Source organism: Podarcis cretensis (assembly GCF_951804945.1).
Source record: "Podarcis cretensis genome assembly, chromosome: 1".
Classification (NCBI taxonomy): domain Eukaryota; kingdom Metazoa; phylum Chordata; class Lepidosauria; order Squamata; family Lacertidae; genus Podarcis; species Podarcis cretensis.
The window spans coordinates 138,104,040-138,123,113 of record NC_137170.1 but is presented as its reverse complement, the minus strand read 5'-3'; the positions used below and the strand labels follow the sequence as shown (position 1 = coordinate 138,123,113).

At 43.9% G+C, this 19,074-nt stretch overlaps 1 protein-coding gene across 3 annotated transcripts in view; it reads left to right on the top strand.

Moving 5' to 3' along the window:
- The window catches only part of VWC2L (von Willebrand factor C domain containing 2 like), a 125,695-nt gene extending 124,155 nt beyond the window's left edge, over positions 1-1,540 (top strand). For all 3 annotated transcript variants that reach the window (XM_079983154.1, XM_079983150.1, XM_079983151.1), the window contains one exon: positions 612-1,540. In XM_079983154.1, the coding sequence (XP_079839280.1) occupies positions 612-662 (51 nt within the window). In that variant the 3' untranslated portion in view covers positions 663-1,540. The remainder of the gene's footprint in view (positions 1-611) is intronic.
- Positions 1,541-19,074: the final 17,534 nt, after the last annotated feature.

The following is a 19,074-nucleotide window of genomic DNA, read 5'->3' as shown; positions in this document are numbered from 1 at the left end:
TGCCCTGAAAAAAAGCCCTGGTTTTGACCTTCATCTTAATAGATTGTGACCACATTGCCCAACCCAAAGACTGGTTCGCATTTAAGCTTTGCCCCTAAACAACACTCTGCTGTGAGAACAGTGGAGCTCAAGGCTGCCAAGCATTTAATGATCAGTTATTCTGCCTAGGACTGTTCATTAGGCAGAGTGAGGCAGCTGCCTCAGCTGGCACAGAGGTGTATGTCATGTGCCCCGTGTGTTAATTGCTGCTCTGAGGTGTGGTGGAGGACTGTTGTCCTAGCACTGTTATTTTAGTAAGGCTGTGCTGCCACTCTGAATGTAAATGGGTGGGGGCATTTGCCTTATTGCTACCCTGACAACAAGGCACAAACAAAGGGGCAGGGGGTCCAATTCAGTGGTAATCACAGTGGGCTCAATACCGCCCAAGTAAGGCACTTGTAACTTTCACTGGTTTCAATGGAAGAGAATTAAACATGGGCTTAACTATTGCGCTCTGTCATCAGTGGGGCTTAAAAGTGAACTACTTTTGGCTGAATTGTACCCAGCATAAAGACATCCATATTCCCCAATCTGCTTCACTGTTTAATGTATTTATGTGTGTACATTTCCAGGTCCAAACTGCTTTGCAGGAACCACCATCATTCCGGCTGGCATCGAGGTGAAAGTGGATGAGTGCAACATCTGTCACTGCCACAACGGGGACTGGTGGAAGCCTGCTCAGTGTTCCAAACGTGAATGCCAAGGCAAGCTGACTGCATAGGGCAAAATCCCAAGCAACAAGGAGTGTGTGTCCAATGTAACGGCTTCTACACTGCACATGTTAAATCTGCCAGCTGCAATAGGGTCACCAGCAAAACCTTTAAGGGTTTAACAAAAGTGAATATTTTACTAATGGGCAAGTTTTCTCCCTATATAGATATTTAACCTATCACGGCAAGCAGCACAGATTGATGGCTAGCCAAAGGACATCCTACAGAGGTTCTTCCTCCAACCTGCCAACTGAGTTAGAGCTCATTTTAGCTCTTCACATCTGTGACATCAATATCATTCATGGTTTTGTGAGCTTCAACATCTTCTTTCTTTTCCTCGGAGCCAGGGTAGTTGGAACATGCAAGTTAAATGAGGATGGTTCAGAAATGAAATGCACTTTTTAAAACCAGTGGGAGAGAGGATGCAGGAAGAAGGAGGACCTTCAAGAATATAATGGATGCACAGATATACAGCAACCAGGCACCCTAGGAGCCTTCTGTATATGTTATGCTTTCTCCACCACGTGGGGACAATTGAATTGAAGAAATGTATACACCATAATGACAAAGGATACAGTCTAAAGTGTCAGGCAACCAGTATATAGGTAGATAACCTCAATGTCCTTGAAATAGTTTATGTGACTCAAGAAAGCCAGCACTTACTGACATCCCTCCATATACCTTAATGCCTCCCCTTATGTTGCATTCCTGTTTCTTCCCACTCCACTTATTTTGTTGTAGGCTCTGTGAGGGAGGAAAGGGGAGAAGAAACGTTAAATTTCTACATTGCCAGCTTGACTATCAGAGAAGGGAAGAGGAAGCCCACCTGAGGCATGTAGCCAGACGCTACAGGTAGACTCCAGAAATAATGGCACCTTCTTTGCCCTCCCACACATACCAAGTTACATGATATTGAAAGTTGCAGTCAACGGGTTTTATGGGATAATAAATGAAATGATGTTGTAATAAATAACAAGATGGAAGATGAAAAAATCTTTTTTAATAATTTCAGTGGCACCTTTAAGATCAACTAAATATAAGCTTTCAAGGTATGAGCTTTTGTGTGTAATACACACTTTGTCAGATACTCTGAAGCAGAGGTCGCTTCAACCTTATAACTGTTGATGACTGTTATGGCACTTGGTTCCACAGAGAAGGGCATGACAGATCAACATGGCTATCCACCTGAATCTGTAATTATGGAAGGCACCACACTGAGCTGCATGAAATGGAAGTCCATCAACCTTATAAAAAAAATTCGCACAGGTACAGACTGATATTTTATTTCTAACTAAATGCAAAAATTTGGATATTATACCTAAAGGTCTCAGAGCTTATATTTAGTTGATCTTAAAGGTGCCACTGGAATTATTAAAAAAGATTTTTTCATCTTTCATATTTATTATGCCTATGACAGATCAACACGGCTATCCACCTGAATCTGAAATGATGTTGGAACAGGAAAACATCAATGATAGGGTTTCCATCCATGACTAACCGTTACATTCTTCATCAGTACTTTAAGGGGGAAACTATGGAAAATACACGTCATCCCAAATTCCTAAAGCATGGGACTTCAGCAGGCTCACATAAGGGATTGGTTTGACCATCTGTGATGTCTGAAACCAAAGTAAACAATCCCATGTAATACAATGTTGATTTCCTCCAGAGCTAAAATTTTCTCTGCAGTTTTCCTGAGTTATATCTGTATTTACCTTGTTTCACTATCATCTAGGTTTTGCCTCCAAAGACTGGTCCTCTGTGTGCCATTTCCAGCATTCACTGAAGGTAATGGCAGTATTTTGAACTAATTCAGTAAGACCAGGTTTTGGCACACTGCTCTTCCTCAAGAGCAGATCTGAATAGGAAACAGCTCTGCTTGCTGGCATTTTCTTGTACGGCAGTAAAATATTTGATGGAATAAACATGTTAGTGTCCAAAGCCTGTAATTGCCAAAGCCACTCTGGAAAGCCTAGTGGCAACAGCTAGCTTGCAGCATCATGGAACAGGTTGGAACCAGGTCCACAATTAACATATCCCACAGTTTTTCTTAAGAGCTTGGTGAGGTATGCCTCATGCTCCACGGAGAGAAATTTGTGTTCCTGGGAATGCAATTGGTCTTCTTCTTGTCTCAGAGTAGGATCATCTTGCTAAGTGGGAAGGATGATTTTGCAACAGAAGGCAAGTATTTAGGGCCCAAGTTAGTGGAGGACTAGTAGTAAGCCTGCAGCAAATGTTTGTAGAGATGGAGGTGATATTAGTTGTGTTTTCCTCAAAATCAATTGATTGTGGGTAGGACTGCTTTGTTGGGAACTAGATCCAGCTTAAAATACAACCTTTACACCCTGCTTCAACAAACCACATTTCTCCAGTAGGCCATAGCTGCCATTGTCTTGCCTCCAACCCCATTAAGCCATGGTAAGGGATGGTGGAGAAAGCCAATTCCGTTTGAATTTAGAGAGGAACCTACTTAATTGGCACTTTCTGAAACTATTCAAAGGATGGTTACCCTCTGAAATCCACATATCTCCAAATTTTGCAGTGCAGTTCTCCAGCTATGTAATGCATCTGAAAACACATATATTAGTGAAAATAGCGTACATAAATGAATCACATTATTTTGCAACAATGTGCATATTGGGCAAAATTGCATATAAATGTGTGTATTATGAGAAATTTGCATTAAAATGCTGGTGAATTTTCATGAAGACTTTAAAAAGATTCAGAAATTAATGTGGAAGAGTGGAGAATGGAAAAATGAGAGAAACCAAAATTGACAGATCCAACCATTCCTCACCATGACTGCCAGACCACCCATGATTTCTCTCCCTCACCTGTCTCTCACACATACGCACACAACATGCAATAAGCACCTTGATTTCACTTCCTAGCCACCTGGTCTTTTCTTTCAGTTGGGGCTACACCATTCCAATGTTAGTGTTGTTATTAAGTTTTGAATGAGTCCAGTCCCACTGGCATTTCACCCCTCCCCACAAGCCACATCCTTCTCTTTCCAACCAGGTCCATGCCCCTGGCCTCAGAGTGCTCAGCTGGCCAGGTGCCTTGCCTGGACTTGCGCTGTAATGACAAGACAAGACCCAGACAAGCTCTGCATGGGCCTGTTTCTAACTATATATTCATTGGTTGGTTGGTTGGTTGGTTGACAGAAATTAGTTTGTAAGATTTGGCATGCAGGTTGGGAGTATGTAGGCAGCTGCTCACACATAAGCAAGCAATTTCCCCCCATTTTGGAATGTGCGTCATGCATCACCCTGCAAGCAAGAATGCTGTTTCATCTTCAAAGCTCTCCCTCCTCCTTTCTAAGGGCATCCTCTTCTCAGTAATTTTTTCATTGATTTCAGCTGCCCCCCCCCCAGGTTTATCAAGTCATAGAAGAAGGCTTTTTGAACCTATGTGCTGTTAACTACGGCCACGTAATCATGGGTGCAGTAAAAAGATCACTAAACCAAACCTTTAACCTTAAAGTGGAGCCCTCCCTCTTCTAGCACACCAGACCCTGCAGTGCAGGAGGTTAGGGAATGGGAGGCTTAGAAAAGTGCAGATGCTTTGCTTGCATGAGCTGATACTTCATTCAAACGTCTTTTGAGACGTAGAGTTGAGAAAGTCTTCTACATTATTATTATTATTATTATTATCATCATCATCATCATCATCATCATCATCATCATCATCATTCCGCCCTATACCTGGAGGTCTCAGGGCGGTTCACAGAATAAAATCAAAATATAAAACCACAAAATAAAGGGGTAGACCAAGGATAGCCAACATGGGGCTTGCTAAACGTTGGACTACAAATCCTATCAGCCATAACTCAGGGGCATCTAAGGGGAACCATGTTGGCCTCCCCGGAGTAGACAATTATGGGCTAGAAGGGTCGACAGTCCCATTTGGCATAAGGCAATTTCATATACTCATAGCACACCTAGCAGAGGGTGAAGTTGCCAAGTCTGAACAACAGAACAAGGTTCTGGCAGGTAACCAGTATTTGGATCTCAAAAGCTAGCTCTTGCCAGGGTCCACCTGTGACCCGGCTGATTTGGTAACACTCTCCTCCCACCAAATTCTGCCCTGCCTATTCTGCTCATAGGAGAAATACATTTGAAATCATAAATGTATTTGGTAGCCCTAAATGCGTGTCTCACTGAGCAGTGCTGGTGATTAAAGCAAGCTATGATATATCCCACAGGAGAAGGCAAAACATGTAGAGAGAGAGAAAAGAATCCCAGCAAACAAAGGTAGGGTTGCTAGCAAAACTGACTGCAATGAAATGAACCAGAAGTTCTGCCAAAACCAGCACAAAAGTCAACATAAGACAGCTGGCAGCATGGGATAGGATCGCCCAGTGCCCACCCAAGATATTTGGCTGCCTAAAGCAGTTTAAAGTCAACACTTTAAAGAATCATATTGGACACCAATTCCTGACCTCCGCTCTTTAGAGGTGTGCCTGAGACAGGTCACTTCATCCTGCCAGGGCAGGCTCACTTATGAGGCAGGGTGACGCAGCTGCCTTGGGTGGCAGAAGCCCCAGAGGCAGCACCCCAGCAGATGCCCTGCTCCCTACTGCTGCCATTGCTAGCAGAGAAGTGGTGCCAGTTTCTGGCACGAGCTCATGAAATATCACTGAAATCTCGCAAGAACTCATGGAGCACATGAGATCTTGCCAGAACCCACTGTTGCCATTGCTGCTTCACAACCTGAGTAAGGGAGGCAGTGGGACAGCAGTGGGGTTTAAACCAAAATGCAGCTGCCCTTTGAAATTTGGACTTCTCTGAAATCTGCAATACAGTTTCTGCAGCCAAAGAATGTATAACCAAAAAAATGTCTATTTTATTGAAAATAACCTGCAAAAATGCATTCTGTTAGGGGGAAATTACTTGCAAGATGCATTAAATGGCAAAGCTAGTTACAAATATGCATACGATGGGAGATGTGCATGTACATGTTTTTGGACATGTGCCTACGCAGTTCCATGTGGACTTCAAAAAAGCATATATGCCCAGAAACAGGGCAAACCAAAATGAGAAACAGAGAGAAACCCAAACTGATGAATTCACCCATCTCAACTTTTCATATATTTCAGTAGCACTTACCTGGTGCTTCGTTCCATTACATTTAGAGGAACTGGACCACGAGGGGAGGTTTTGTCCTGCAGAACCTTTTCCCATGGCAGAGAGCAAGGGGTTCTGGTGTGGGAAGGGCACTGCTAGGCAGGCAAAGACGCAGACTTCAAGGTACCTTGAGGACAGCTTCCCTGGGTGCTTGGCAAGTTTATTTCCTCAGCCAAAGCCAGCATTGGCCCTCATCATCCTGCATCATATCAGGCAGCCCTTCTCTAATACACCAATTTGCAGCAAAGTTGGCACTTTGCTGTTGTGGCCATTAATTCACAAATGCGCATTTGTAAATCATTCATGAGCTGCTTCCCTCCTCCCTCAGCCCTCTTTGTGATTTATTCATGTCCACAAAGAGCAGAAAGAAACATTTCCACACTTGCCATTCACTGAGAAATGCCTTCTGTGGTTTGTTCATTCTCCCAACCCCAACCCCCCTTCTACACACAAGTGAGCTAAGACCAGTGCAGGCCTGAGCATTCTCATTCCCTGGAATAAAAAATAAATGACATACCTAGGCGTTTGAAACACTATGAAAACCTTAAGTGGAGCCATGAAGTATAGCAGCCCATCTATTATTAAGGAACTACCATGTCCTATTGGGGTTGCGGGGCGCGTGCAGCGGGGGGGGGGGGGAGAACTGAAAGAAAAAATGCAATTGGCTGGGATCCATCAAAGCACAGGCACACTAAGAGCTGTCCAAATAATTTACTGAGGCACAGAAGCTTGAACGCACCACAAAGCAAGTTTTAGAAAGCAGCTACTCTTGGAGCTGGAGAGTGCCAACTGCTACGCAGGACCACTGTGAGTAGCAGCAAAGAGCCTTTTCCTGGAATTTGACCACTTCAGGGGTCACTGCAAAACACTACCGTTTTTTTCTCCAAGGAAAAGAGCACCCTCCTCATAATTGAAAATGGACCTGAATGTTCTTGTATACCACCATTTCCCCTGTTTTGTGCCTCTCCGAGAGCTGCTCTACACATTTAAGAAAAAGCACAAGGTACACCACTTTAGAGAGCCAGTATAGATGCTTCCCTGCACCAGCAGAAAGCTAGCATGCCAGGGAGATGGGTTCTGTCCTAGCCAGGTTTTTGTATGTGGGAGGAAAACCTATAAACGTGCAGCTGCCATGATTCAGCCCCAGAAAAATTGGACTAGGTTGTTTTTCTGAATGGGTGGGTGGGTTTCTGCAACCACAAGGAGCCACCTTAGGGTCTGCACCTTGTACACTTCCCTGATGAGACAATGTCTTTATATCCTGCACACCCTCTCTGAAGCATGATGAAGATAAGAGAGGCAGAGATGGAGATCATTAGTTTCCCCTCCTCATGGCCATCAAAATACATGGGTGGCTGGATAGCTTCAGTAGCAGTCAGGGCTCTTGCACTGTGCAGTTAAGGGCACACAGGTCATGTCCCATATGGTTTCTGGCTTCTGCACATGGGGAGGACTGCCAGATTGCGTAAAGCTGTGGAAGCACTTCATTTGTCATACCTCAAACGACAACCTAGCTACACTTACACCACCCTGTTTGAATGACCGTGCATTCTTACCACAAATTCATACAGCTGCAAAAATCTAGAAATCATCTAGACTGGCTCCCTGGCACAGTGTGAACTTCAACCCACCAGAAATGGTGTTGCAATTTGCAGGGGCCGGCCATGCTTCTTAACCATTCCAACAAGTTAGGTTATTAATTTCATTTACATCCTGCCTTTCTGTAGTGGAAATCAAGGTGGTCTCAGGCATTCTTCCATCCGGGCACTAACCAGACCCAGACCTGCTTAGCTGTAGCAATGATGCTCTATCATGTGCCTTCAACCCATGCTTGCAAGTCTGCCCACCCAGGGTGACTCAGGGGAGTTATTCCCTGTCTGAAAATCATATGATTGGCAGATCCTGACCTCGATCCCTCCGCACATACTTTTCCCATTAAGTCAAACAATTTCAAAGGTTACAAAGCATGTGTGTCAGTGTGCAAATGAATACCATGATATGGGAGTGGTGGTGGGTGCTCTGGAGGAAGGCAGGGCACAGCTTCTAGATCAGCCTCCACCAGCCTCATGGTCTCCAGGTATTTTGGACCAGAACTGCCATCAGCTGCTGTGCTGGGTGGGGCTGATGAGAATTGTAGTCCAAAACATCTGGAGGGCATCAGGTGGGCAAACAGTGCACACAAGCCAGACCATTAGGGCCAGATCATCAGCTAGGTGCCCCCAGCATCAACTATGCCAAATCCCACTTGCAGAGACCAACTTGTGTACTCAAACAGTTGCTGAAATGCAGGGGGTTGTTTGGTAGGACTTTTGCAAAGAGGGTGCCTGTCAGCAAGGAGCCAGATTTTTTTTACACCTTTAAACAATAGTGTGCCTGAAAACTAGTGAAAACAAAAACAAACACTCTACTGTAAAAAATGGGATTCTAGAATACAATATTGAAAAAAAATATATTATTAAAAATTATTTTGTTAAATATAAAGTGTGTTATCCAGCAAACAATGTCTCTGGTGTCTTTCATCATCTCCACACCTACCGGCTGATGCTTCCAATTCCTCATGATTTTCCCTGCTATTTTGTTTTAAAACAATCACAACCTAATTGGCTGTGAAGAACTGGATGGGATGAAACAAGCTGAAACTTAAAACAAATAAAATAAACTTAATCCATATATTATGGAGGTACGGTTGGTTCCTGGGAGGGATCAGTCTGGAAATTGGGGTTCTGCTTTGTTTTGGACATTACCCTTCCTCCCCCCCACCGAAGAGTTGAGTCTGCAGTCTGGGACACACTTTGATCCAGGGCTATTCAGGTGGCAAAGGGGATTCCAGGTGTCTTTTACCAGCTTTGATTGCTGTGCCAAAATTGATCAAAGTAGTTGCCTATTCCTTTCCAGGCTCAATTCTTACCTCTAAAGCTTGGGGTCTAGACATTTAAAACACTGCCTCCTGCCGTATGTGACCCATATACTGCATACTTGCACTGACAGAAATTCTACTGTCAACTAGGAGAAGCAGGAGAGAATGCAATTAAACACTTATTTGGTTTTACAGCACAGCTCAAAATAAAATTGCAACAGGAAAACAAAGAAACAAAATATCTCAGTATGAATATCCCTGACTGGTTTTGATCAAATCCACAAAACCTTATTTCCAATTCTCTTTCCACCTTTAAATTTGTTCCTATAGCCAGGACAGTAACCAAATCTGGGCAGGGCAGGAATTCTATACCTTAATAGGGGACAATTTCAGCCAGTGCACCATTCTTCTCATCCCTGCTTGCATGACAAAAGCTGTATCTGCCAAAATTCTTTCTCCTACGCAACAATTAAAGATACAAAAGCCTCATCTTCCTTGACTTCCCGGACATTCTAGCAGCCTGTGTCCCACATGTTGGCAATACCGCCTACATTTCTTGAATATTCAGAGGGGCTGCATCTGTCCTCTAAGGTGGGCAGATGCAAATGATGAGAGCGCTCTTGCACCTTTAATAGGAGAGGGAATTTCAGCAGCTTTAGCTTGTATGACAACACCCTAGGGGTTGCATAGTTGGATTATGATCATTCTGAAAATCAGTGACAAATTTATACTGTGAAGGAGAAGCCCAAGTATTTTTTCTCGATCTATAATGCTAGCTTTTCCCATCCTGGACCATATTTCTAACCTTAATGCAGCCTAATCAGAGTAATAATTTGCCTCCACATTGCAGAATGCATTTGATACCTCTAGGGAAAGATGGGAAGTGCCATTAATCATTTAAACTAATGGTTTGCTGAGTAATTACTGCTATCACTACTGTTTGTACAGTACTTTAAATATGTGCAACCCTAAATATGATAAAAACATTATTATTCTTTGTTGATTTGGGGACATGTTAAAATAAATACATTAGACAAAAAGCTATCAGTTTGACACACCTATATTGTGTAGCAAGACAGATGTTACAAATGCATAAAATGCATAAAATATTGCATACATTGCAAAGCTACTATCATTGCAACTTTCCTTTTCATTGCATGTTTTGGTTTGGTAGCCTTCAAGTGACTGGGGTAATGCCTACACAGCTTTTGTGTCCTTGTAACAGTTGTGTAGAAGAGGGAATTTCAGGAGGTGTCATACAAGCTAAAATTCCTTATTCCAGACAACTGTTAAATGTGGAGAAGCCCTGCCCTCTTTTCCATCTGCCCAGCCTAAGCCAGGACCCTCTACAGCATCCCTGTGGTCCACCATGTATTGTTGATCTACAACTCACATCGTGGTCATGCTGGCTAGGCCTGGTGGGAGCTGGAGTTTCGCAAGATCTTGAGGCCCACAGGTTAGCCACACCTGTTCTACAGGGTTGCAGCTTGACCTAAGGTGGCTTGAGAGAGCAGAATTACCACTATACAAATAGATGCTAAAACGTGGGTCTTGAAGTAGTGAACATGGGTCCAAAAAGGCTGAAGGTTGTTTAAGATGCTGATGAAGACTGCTGGTGTCTACTTTCTCACCACGGTGGCTAACTTGTGGTTTTTGGACTGCATGGCATCAAACTGGAGGGTGGGAGGAACTCCAGTCAAAATTCTCTCTCCCTGCTGCCCAGAAAAGTAGGTGCCTAGCCTAACCTTTCGGAATATAATTAAAGGTGGTATAAAAAACACAAGTAATAAATTAATAGTGTTTTTAGTTTGTTTGCATGGAGCCCATTCTGCCATGTAGCTTCGTAATCTGAAGTGGTACAGCAGCATCACCAGTTTACCTCTTTGGTGAGAATCATGACATGGCAAAGTGGGCTTGGTGTCATGGTGTGCACATGGAAATCCACCATAGGGTATAGTGCTCATTTGTTTTATGTCGCTTCATTTTCCTTGTACGGAGAGTTGCTTTGCACATAGTAACATGCTGCAGGAGCATAACTTTGTAGGTGCAAATGGTCACCTAGTCCACCCCAAAGGCATTTGTTATTCAAAATATTTGGGCAAAGGGAGACATCATCTTGTACCCAGTCATCTTCACTTACTTAAACCCCCAAAGTCACTTCTACACATCTAGGTACAACTACTCTCCTTGGACTCAGTTCTCAACAGACTCACTGTAATTTATCTCCTGATTAGAAGAATTGTGGCTTTCTTCCCACCTTCATGCCTGTGCCTTTTCACTTTCCCTCCCTGATTTCTCTCAGGTAAAACAATTGACCTCCCTGTTGTGAACTGCAGGGATCCCACTCCAGGGTTGGTTTCCCAGACAACAAAAAGTTCATCCCCAATCACAGACATTAACTGTAGAGGCTGCTCAGTTTCAAATGTAAAAGGTTTCTTTAGCCTACTGGGTATTAGGGAAACTGAAGAAAGCTTTCAAAGGCACTACCACAATCACAAAAGCTTCTAATCTACTCAGAAATCCTGGAGAAATACTTTACCCTGAAAACTGAAGACCCGCAAAAGTGCCTCTGAGGAATAACTCAACAGAAGATAGCATCTCCTTGTAAATCAGAGGTGCCCCTATTCAGATTGTGCACTACCTGGTATCAGTACCAACCAAGGGTGGACTATACATCTTTTAAATAATAATAGTAAACACTGGAAATCCAAATACATTTTCAACAACCTAACTCCAGAACATGAAAATAATGTACCATGTCAACATCCCCACACAAAACAATTGATGAAAAATGGCCTTAGAATGTGACTCAATAAGATACTAATAAGTCTTTATGTTATTATGAAGGAATGTGGGTGGTGCTGTGGTCTAAACCACTAAGCCTCTTGGGCTTACTGATCAGAAGGTCGGCGGTTCGAATCTGTGTGACAGGGTGAGCTCCCATTGCTCTGTCCCAGCTTCTGCCAACCCACCAGTTCGAAAGCACACCAGTGCAAGTAGATAGATACCACTGTGGCGTGAAGGTAAATGATGTTTTTGTGTGCTCTGGCTTCCATCACGGTGTTCTGTTGTGTCAGAAACAGTTTAGTCAGACTGGGCACATGACCTGGAAAGCTTTCGGTGCACAAACGCTGGCTCCCTGGGCCTGAAGCGAGATGAGTGCCGCACCACATAGTCACCTTTGACTGGATTTAACCATCCAGGGGTTAAGTCCAATTTAAGGGAATTTCTCACAGAACAATTATCAGAACAATCCTCTGACAGAACAATCCTCAGAACAATTTAAGGGAATATCTCAATTTGCTTTCATGTTATTATTCCTTATCCAATGGGGCCATTTGCTTTCTTGCTTCAATTGCACCAATTCTTGCTTTTGTCAGCTGAATGCAATGGGATTCACTTGGGATTGTGACCCATAACAGACTTAGCAGCCCTAGTCAAGATGGAGCTTATATATATATATATATATATATATATATATATATATATATATATATATATATATATAATATGCACTACTACTTTTCTACATAGAAGATACCTGCCAGTTTTGGTCAAGGCTGTGCTCAACTGTCAAGAGGTTCAGTTGGGCAGGATTCACTTAATGAGTCCCAAGAGTGGAAGCCCTGCGCAAGGACTTCTGCTTGCACAATGGAGCTTCTTCCTCTGCTCACCTCCTTTATGTGCCCCCTGAAATTGGGTCAGGGGAACCGCCAGAACAGCAAGTACAATTCCATCTGGCAAGGCAAAATTATGCAGCAAACATCATAGCATGCTGTTGAATTCCTCCCTAGGGCTTTTTCCGTCTGGGTTGAAGGAACGGTTGAGCAAACACAAGCAAACATTTATAATGAAAGCCCCAAACTTAAGCAGTATCCATACAACCGCTAGCCATCCTCCAAAAAGTTATGAAATGCTATGACAATGGTAAGTCTACACCGGGGTAATGAACCTGTAGCCCTCCAAATGTTGCCACCACCCCATCATTGGCCATGCTGGCTGGGAAAGAGGAACAACCACAAGGTCATAGGATGGCTCAGTGAAAAAGAGGGCATTTAATCAAAGTGGATTCTAGGGGGTTCAGCAAGTGTAGCATATCATGGAAGCTAGAAGCACTAGGATTTTCTTCTGTGCACAGGTATCAAAGGGGCAGCAGCCCTGTCCCCTTTTGCATCTGTCCACTCCTCAAGGTCAGCAACCTCATAGAGGCAGCACTGCAGGCTGGTGTAGCTTGTTGTCTAAAAGGCTGACTCTTCGGTTGCAAAACCTCCATTTCAATTCAAGGAAGCCTTTGGCAAACCACTCTTTGCCTCCGCTGTCCCACCCACAACATGGGGATAAGGATACAGATTGCATTTGCTTGGTTATTTATGCGCTCTGAATGCTCAGAAGCACTATATAAATGCTAAAGAGTCAAGCAATGCCTGCATATTTTACAAGACTTTGTTGGGGGGGGTTGTTTTTTTGTTTTTTTAAGACTCCAGATTGATAAACGGCTTTTGCTGCTGTCTTGCTGTATTGTTATAGGAAAATGGAGGTTCTTGGAAGATTGCAGTGGATGAAAATGGAAGAACAATTTTGTGTAAGGTTGAGAAATGTCAAGCTCCACTAGAGCGTGTTTGAGTTATTCAAGCAGGTACCCTGAAACTTTACAAGAGCTGGTGAGCCTCTTTCAAGAACAAAACTGTTTCAAGCCTCCCAATGCAGAACAGATGTTCACTCACTCCTGGCAACAACAGAGTGCTGCTGGCTCCAAATCAAAATGGGGGAAGCAGGATCAGTGCCCATTGGATTGGTGTGTACATGCTGATCCTTGGATTCTGTATGTAAAGTCTCAAAGTTTTAAAAAGTGCTTGCAAAGCATTTCAGGATTTTGCAGATTCTATTCACTTCCAGCCTCCCATCGCAGGGAGGGAGAATTCCATCTAGGCAGCAGGGAGGTTTTAGTCATTTAGAGTCTGCAGCTGACTTCAGAACCGGCACTTATGCATTTTATCTACACCAATCCACTTGGCCTGAGAACCAGGATTAAAGGATGATGGCTGCATAACACAAACCTAAGGTTGAAAATCGATCCTTTGCATTCTGCAGCTCTTTCAAATTAGAATTTGTAGCCTAGGCTTACTGTCAGACATTTATATATGACAGTCCTCTATTTGAAAGAGCTGTGTGGTCCAAGTTGGTTTAAGGAGAGAGAACCCTAAGAAGGGAGAGCAACAGGGGAGACCTTGAAGTTGCACCAGGACAGCAGGCATTCTGGTCACCTGACCTCAAAAAGAAAATTGTACAGTCGGAAAAGGTACAGAAAAGGGCAATCAAAATGACTGAAGGGATGCAGCGATTTCCTGTGAAGAAAGGTTGCCACATTTGGGACTTTTTAGTTTGGAGAAAAGCAGGTAAGAGGTGACAATGGAAGTTTATAAAATTATGCTTGGCACAGAGAAAGGGGATAGGAAAAAGCTTTCTTCCCTGTCTCAGAACACGAGAACGTGTGGACTCGTGGATGTTGGCGCATTCAAAGCAGATTAGAAAAAGCACTTCTTCACACAGTGCATAGCTAGACTATGGAACTGGCTCCCACAAGAGGTAGTGGTGCCTTTAAAAGAGAATTAGATAAATACATGGAGGTTAATCAAGGGATACTAGCAACACAGCTGTGCTCTGCCTCCATGGTCAGAGATGAATACCAGCAAGCTCCTCTAAGGTTTTTCATACCTTCCAACATTTCTCTGATGAAAATAGGGGCATCCTATTCAACAACAACAACAACAATTTTATTATTTATACCTTGCCCATCTGCCACTCTGGATGGCTTCCAACATATATAAAAACGTAATAAAACATTTAAAAACTTCCCTATACAGTGGTACCTCGGGTTAAGTACTTAATTCGTTCCAGAGGTCCGTACTTAACCTGAAACTGTTCTTAACCTGAAGCACCACTTTAGCTAATGGGGCCTCCCACTGCTGCCGCACCACTGGAGCACGATTTCTGTTCTCATCCTGAAGCAAAGTTCTTAACCTGAAGCACTATTTCTGGGTTAGCGGAGTCTGTAACCTGAAGTGTATGTAACCTGAAGCGTATGTAACCCGAGGTACCACTGTACAAGGCTGCCTTCATATATCTTCTAAAGGTTGTATAGTTACTTATCTCTTTGGCTCAGGGGGTCACATAACTCCACACCCTCCAACAATTCTCCGATGAAAATAGAGACATCCTAAGGAAAAGTGGGGCATTCTGGGATCAAATCAGAAACCAGGATGGCTTCTGTAAATGTGGGACTGTCCCTGGAAAATAGGGGTACTTGGTGGGTCTGGTTTTTATGGCAGGCAAGTCACTTGGTCGTGGCCTTCCCCACTATGGCAAGATGTATTTCTAGCTAGATTATAGTATTATTTCTAAAGTTGCTTCTATATGTATAAATTAGCATTTGCAAATTTGTTTCTGCTTTTTCTATTATGCATTTCTTCTAAAGCTAAAAATACAGGCAACAACACACACACACACACACACACACACACACACACACACAATATATATAACCAGGTCACTAATTAAAAGGAAATGGAAACTTACTCATTCCAGTCCTCATCATATCATGGGTGGGATTCTGGAACCAGTGGAGTTAAAGGAGCCTAAGGAAAGCCCCTAACTTGGGCAACATCCCTTTCTGTCCAAATACCCACCCCCCATGTTTGTTACATTTCAAAAGTCTTTACTTGTCACAAAACCCACACTGAGAACCCCAGAGCAGTGGGGAGACAAGCAGCTTGATGGGGGTCACATTAGAGCAGAGAAGTTGCGGGCAGGAACCGGCTCCCCACTGCCTCCCCCTTCCAACTCACCCTTTCCTAAAATGGCTTTTGCCCAAAGAAGGAAAGGGCCTCTTGGGTTTGGCCATGCACATTTGCATGTAATAGATGCAAGCCAGTCCCAAAGAGATGTAGGGAACCTTTTATCCTAAGCCACTTAGGTGTTTATCAGTCTTCTTTCCAATAAATTTATGAATGAAAGGTATGCCCATTTTCCTCTTCATAACTTCTCAGACCACTTACAATTAACTTGTAATTTACATTGCTTTGTGGATGTGAGTTGTCTTAATTCTGGTACTTCCAAAGCTATCCACTCAGATCTCAATCTTTTCTCTCTCTCTCTCTCTCTCTCTTTAGTAATGTTCTCATCCCTTTTAATTAATTACAGAACGGGGCCAGCCAGACCCATTAACTGCTTTTCTCATTTAGACCTTTCAGAGATGTGGTTGCAGATGCAATTTAATTTTTTGACCCATGATCAATAGCAATTAATAGCACCTCTTTAATCTAGTTGAAAGGTTTCTCTTTGGCTTCCAAGAGCTGTCATCTCAAGAGACAAGGGACTGATACATATATTGCCAGATCTAAGAGCTCAGCAGTCTGGACAGCTGCATTATTATTATTATTATTATTATTATTATTATTATTATTATTCAGTAGTGGATTTAACAGACCAAAAGGCAAATGGTCTTCTCCTGCCCCTGCTGCTTTCCCCACACCTGAAATCAGCTGTTCTCTCCCTGTCCATGGGAAGCCAAGACCCATCCCCCATCAAAAAAAATATATTCAGGACCAAAATACATTGTAAACTAAAGCCAGTTCTAAACTGCTTTAACACTCCCCCAATGAGGCTCCAAAAACATACAAGTACATTGTTTGGGTGTGGGTGTGTTTCAGGTCATACATGATTATTTCTAAGGAGCACTTATATTTATGGCCAGCTCATGGGTTCTTATTATTAAGTATTATTATTTTTAGTTAGTTTTCTTACCCGCCCTTCACCATATGTTCCCAGGACAGGTTACAGAACTTCTTGTTGTTGTTCCTCCTCCCAGCATTCACCCTAAGGTCACAACAATTAAAACACAATATTAAAAACAGTATAAAAACCCTTTAAATTACGCAAATAAGGTGGGTTCTAAAAATATACATCTCAGGTGTTAAAGGCCACAGTAAAGCAGTGTGTCTTCTGCCTATGACAGAAACTGTATAATGAAGGTACCAGGCACAGCTCTGTGAGGACGGACTTCAGCAGCTGGTGGGCAGCTTCCCCTCCTTCCATTTATGCACGTCACACCATCCACTACTGGGAGGGCCCGATTTCCAACAGAATACTGTATCGAGGGCATGTTTTGGATTGCTTTTTCTGTAAAATAAGAGTGGCAAAGTTAAGCTTGTTTAGACACACAACAGGGGTATCGTGGTGAGGGGGTGCCGGGGGGGGCAGTGACTTTGAGCACACAATTTTTGAGGGGATGCGAACAAGGCGCACCCACACAGGCAACCCCAGTGTGGCCCAGCCTGGTGCTCCTCTCCACTTGCCACAGGCCACCTTGGGGGCAGGCAGGTGGCTCAGCGTGGCCCCGCATTGCTCTGGTGGGGCTGGGGTCACTTCAGTGGCATGGACTGGGCTGCCCCCCCCACCTGCCCCCCCAGGCACCAGCAAGCTACATGCAGATTAGCGTGTGGGTCAATTCTTGTGGGCAGTTAAATGGACTTCCTTTATAGACAAGGCTAAGCTCTTTGCCGAAGAACTGATGCTTTTGAATTATGGTGCTGGAGGAGACTCTTGAGAGTCCCATGGACTGCAAGAAGATCAAACCTCTCCATTCTGAAGGAAATCAGCCCTGAGTGCTCACTGGAAGGACAGATCCTGAAGCTGAGGCTCCAATACTTTGGCCACCTCATGAGAAGAGAAGGCTCCCTGGAAAAGACCCTGATGCTGGGAAAGATGGAGGGCACAAGGAGAAGGGGACGACAGAGGACGAGATGGTTGGACGGTGTTCTCGAAGCTACCAGCATGAGTCTGGCCAAACTGTGGGAGGCAGTGGAAGACAGGAGTGCCTGGCGTGCTCTGGTCCAGGGGGTCACGAAGAGGCAGACACGACTAAATGACTAAACAACAACAAGCTCTTTGCTTTAAAAGAGTGGCTTTTCTACCTGAATTTGTAATATTCAGACACAGACACAGGGGTCCCCTCCATAAGCTGAATACACATGTGGAGGGGACCGTGGGGCCATGTTGACTAGCACCCCACCCCCAATACCAATGGCTGTGATTGCTATTTTCCTTTGGTAAATTATCTGCACACAACAGTTGGGTTGATAAGTTGATAAAGAAAAATACAACAACCCTGTGGTGGAGTTCCCCCTTATTATATTATATGCCCCTATTCCAGGTGGGAGACAGTTGTACTGAGAAAGGGTAGCTTGCATCAACAACAGCAGTCTGCCGCTAATACTGCAGACCAGAGGTAGGGCTCTTTGAATTGTTCTCCCAGGCCAAATCAAGCACTTAATTGCATGGAGAAGCAGGCAGATTGCTGCCACTCTGTTTATTTGAGCCACGTTTAGCCTGCTTTTCATTAAAATCAATCCCATAGTGGGTTACAAAAATAACCCCTTATAATAAAACTTTGATTGTTGTTGTTTTATAAATTCCCCACTTGAAGAAAGACCCAAATTAGAACTGGGACTCCTGTCCTTGATGATAACTTTTGTGTGTTTTCCCAACCCTCTCACTCATTCAGCAAATACACGCCAGGACTACCCCGTTCTCAGGTCCTGCTCCTCATATCTTTCATTTCCCTTGTTGGCCCTTGCAGCTGGAGCTCTGGCCCTGAGGGCAGGCTCTTTCAGGCTCAGCCCACTGGGGCCCAGAGGCCTCCCAGCTCTCTCCGGTCTTCCCCTGGAAACTGGCCACTTGGCTCCCTATGCAGGTCGCTGACTCACCAAGTGCTCTGGCTCCATGGCCAGATCATGACACACATTCCCTTTCATCTGGCCAGCCTGAGAATCAAGTCATTCTAGCTGTCAGTGGGGAAGGGGAGAGCTGCTGCTGCTGCTGCTGCTGCAAATGCAGTTTGACAATGAACCGGGAAGCAGCAAAGTGCACCAGGTACTGAATTCTCGGCATAAATGCGCTTTTCATCCACACTGCTTAGCGTTTTGGTGGCTGTCTTTGTGCAAGGGAGCAAAATAACAAAGATTTCCCTTTTGATCCTCTTCTCTCCATGCACCTCACTCCCAAAGTGCAGCCTCACTTTAAAGCAGAGATTTTTAGGGCCTGTCCAAACCTCCACCCTGCCAGGATTTCCTTTGGAAAAACCAAGACTGTGGTCAAATCAGCACACAGAAGCACAGTTCAGAAGAGATCTGAAATGGGTTCAACCAGAGGCTTGGTATCCCTTAGAGTGACCAATTTGTTATCCACCAACTACATAGAATTGTAGAGTTAGAAGGGACCCTGAGGGTCATCTAGTCCAGCCCCCTGCAATGAAGGAATCCTGCTCACAGCTGTTCCTGGG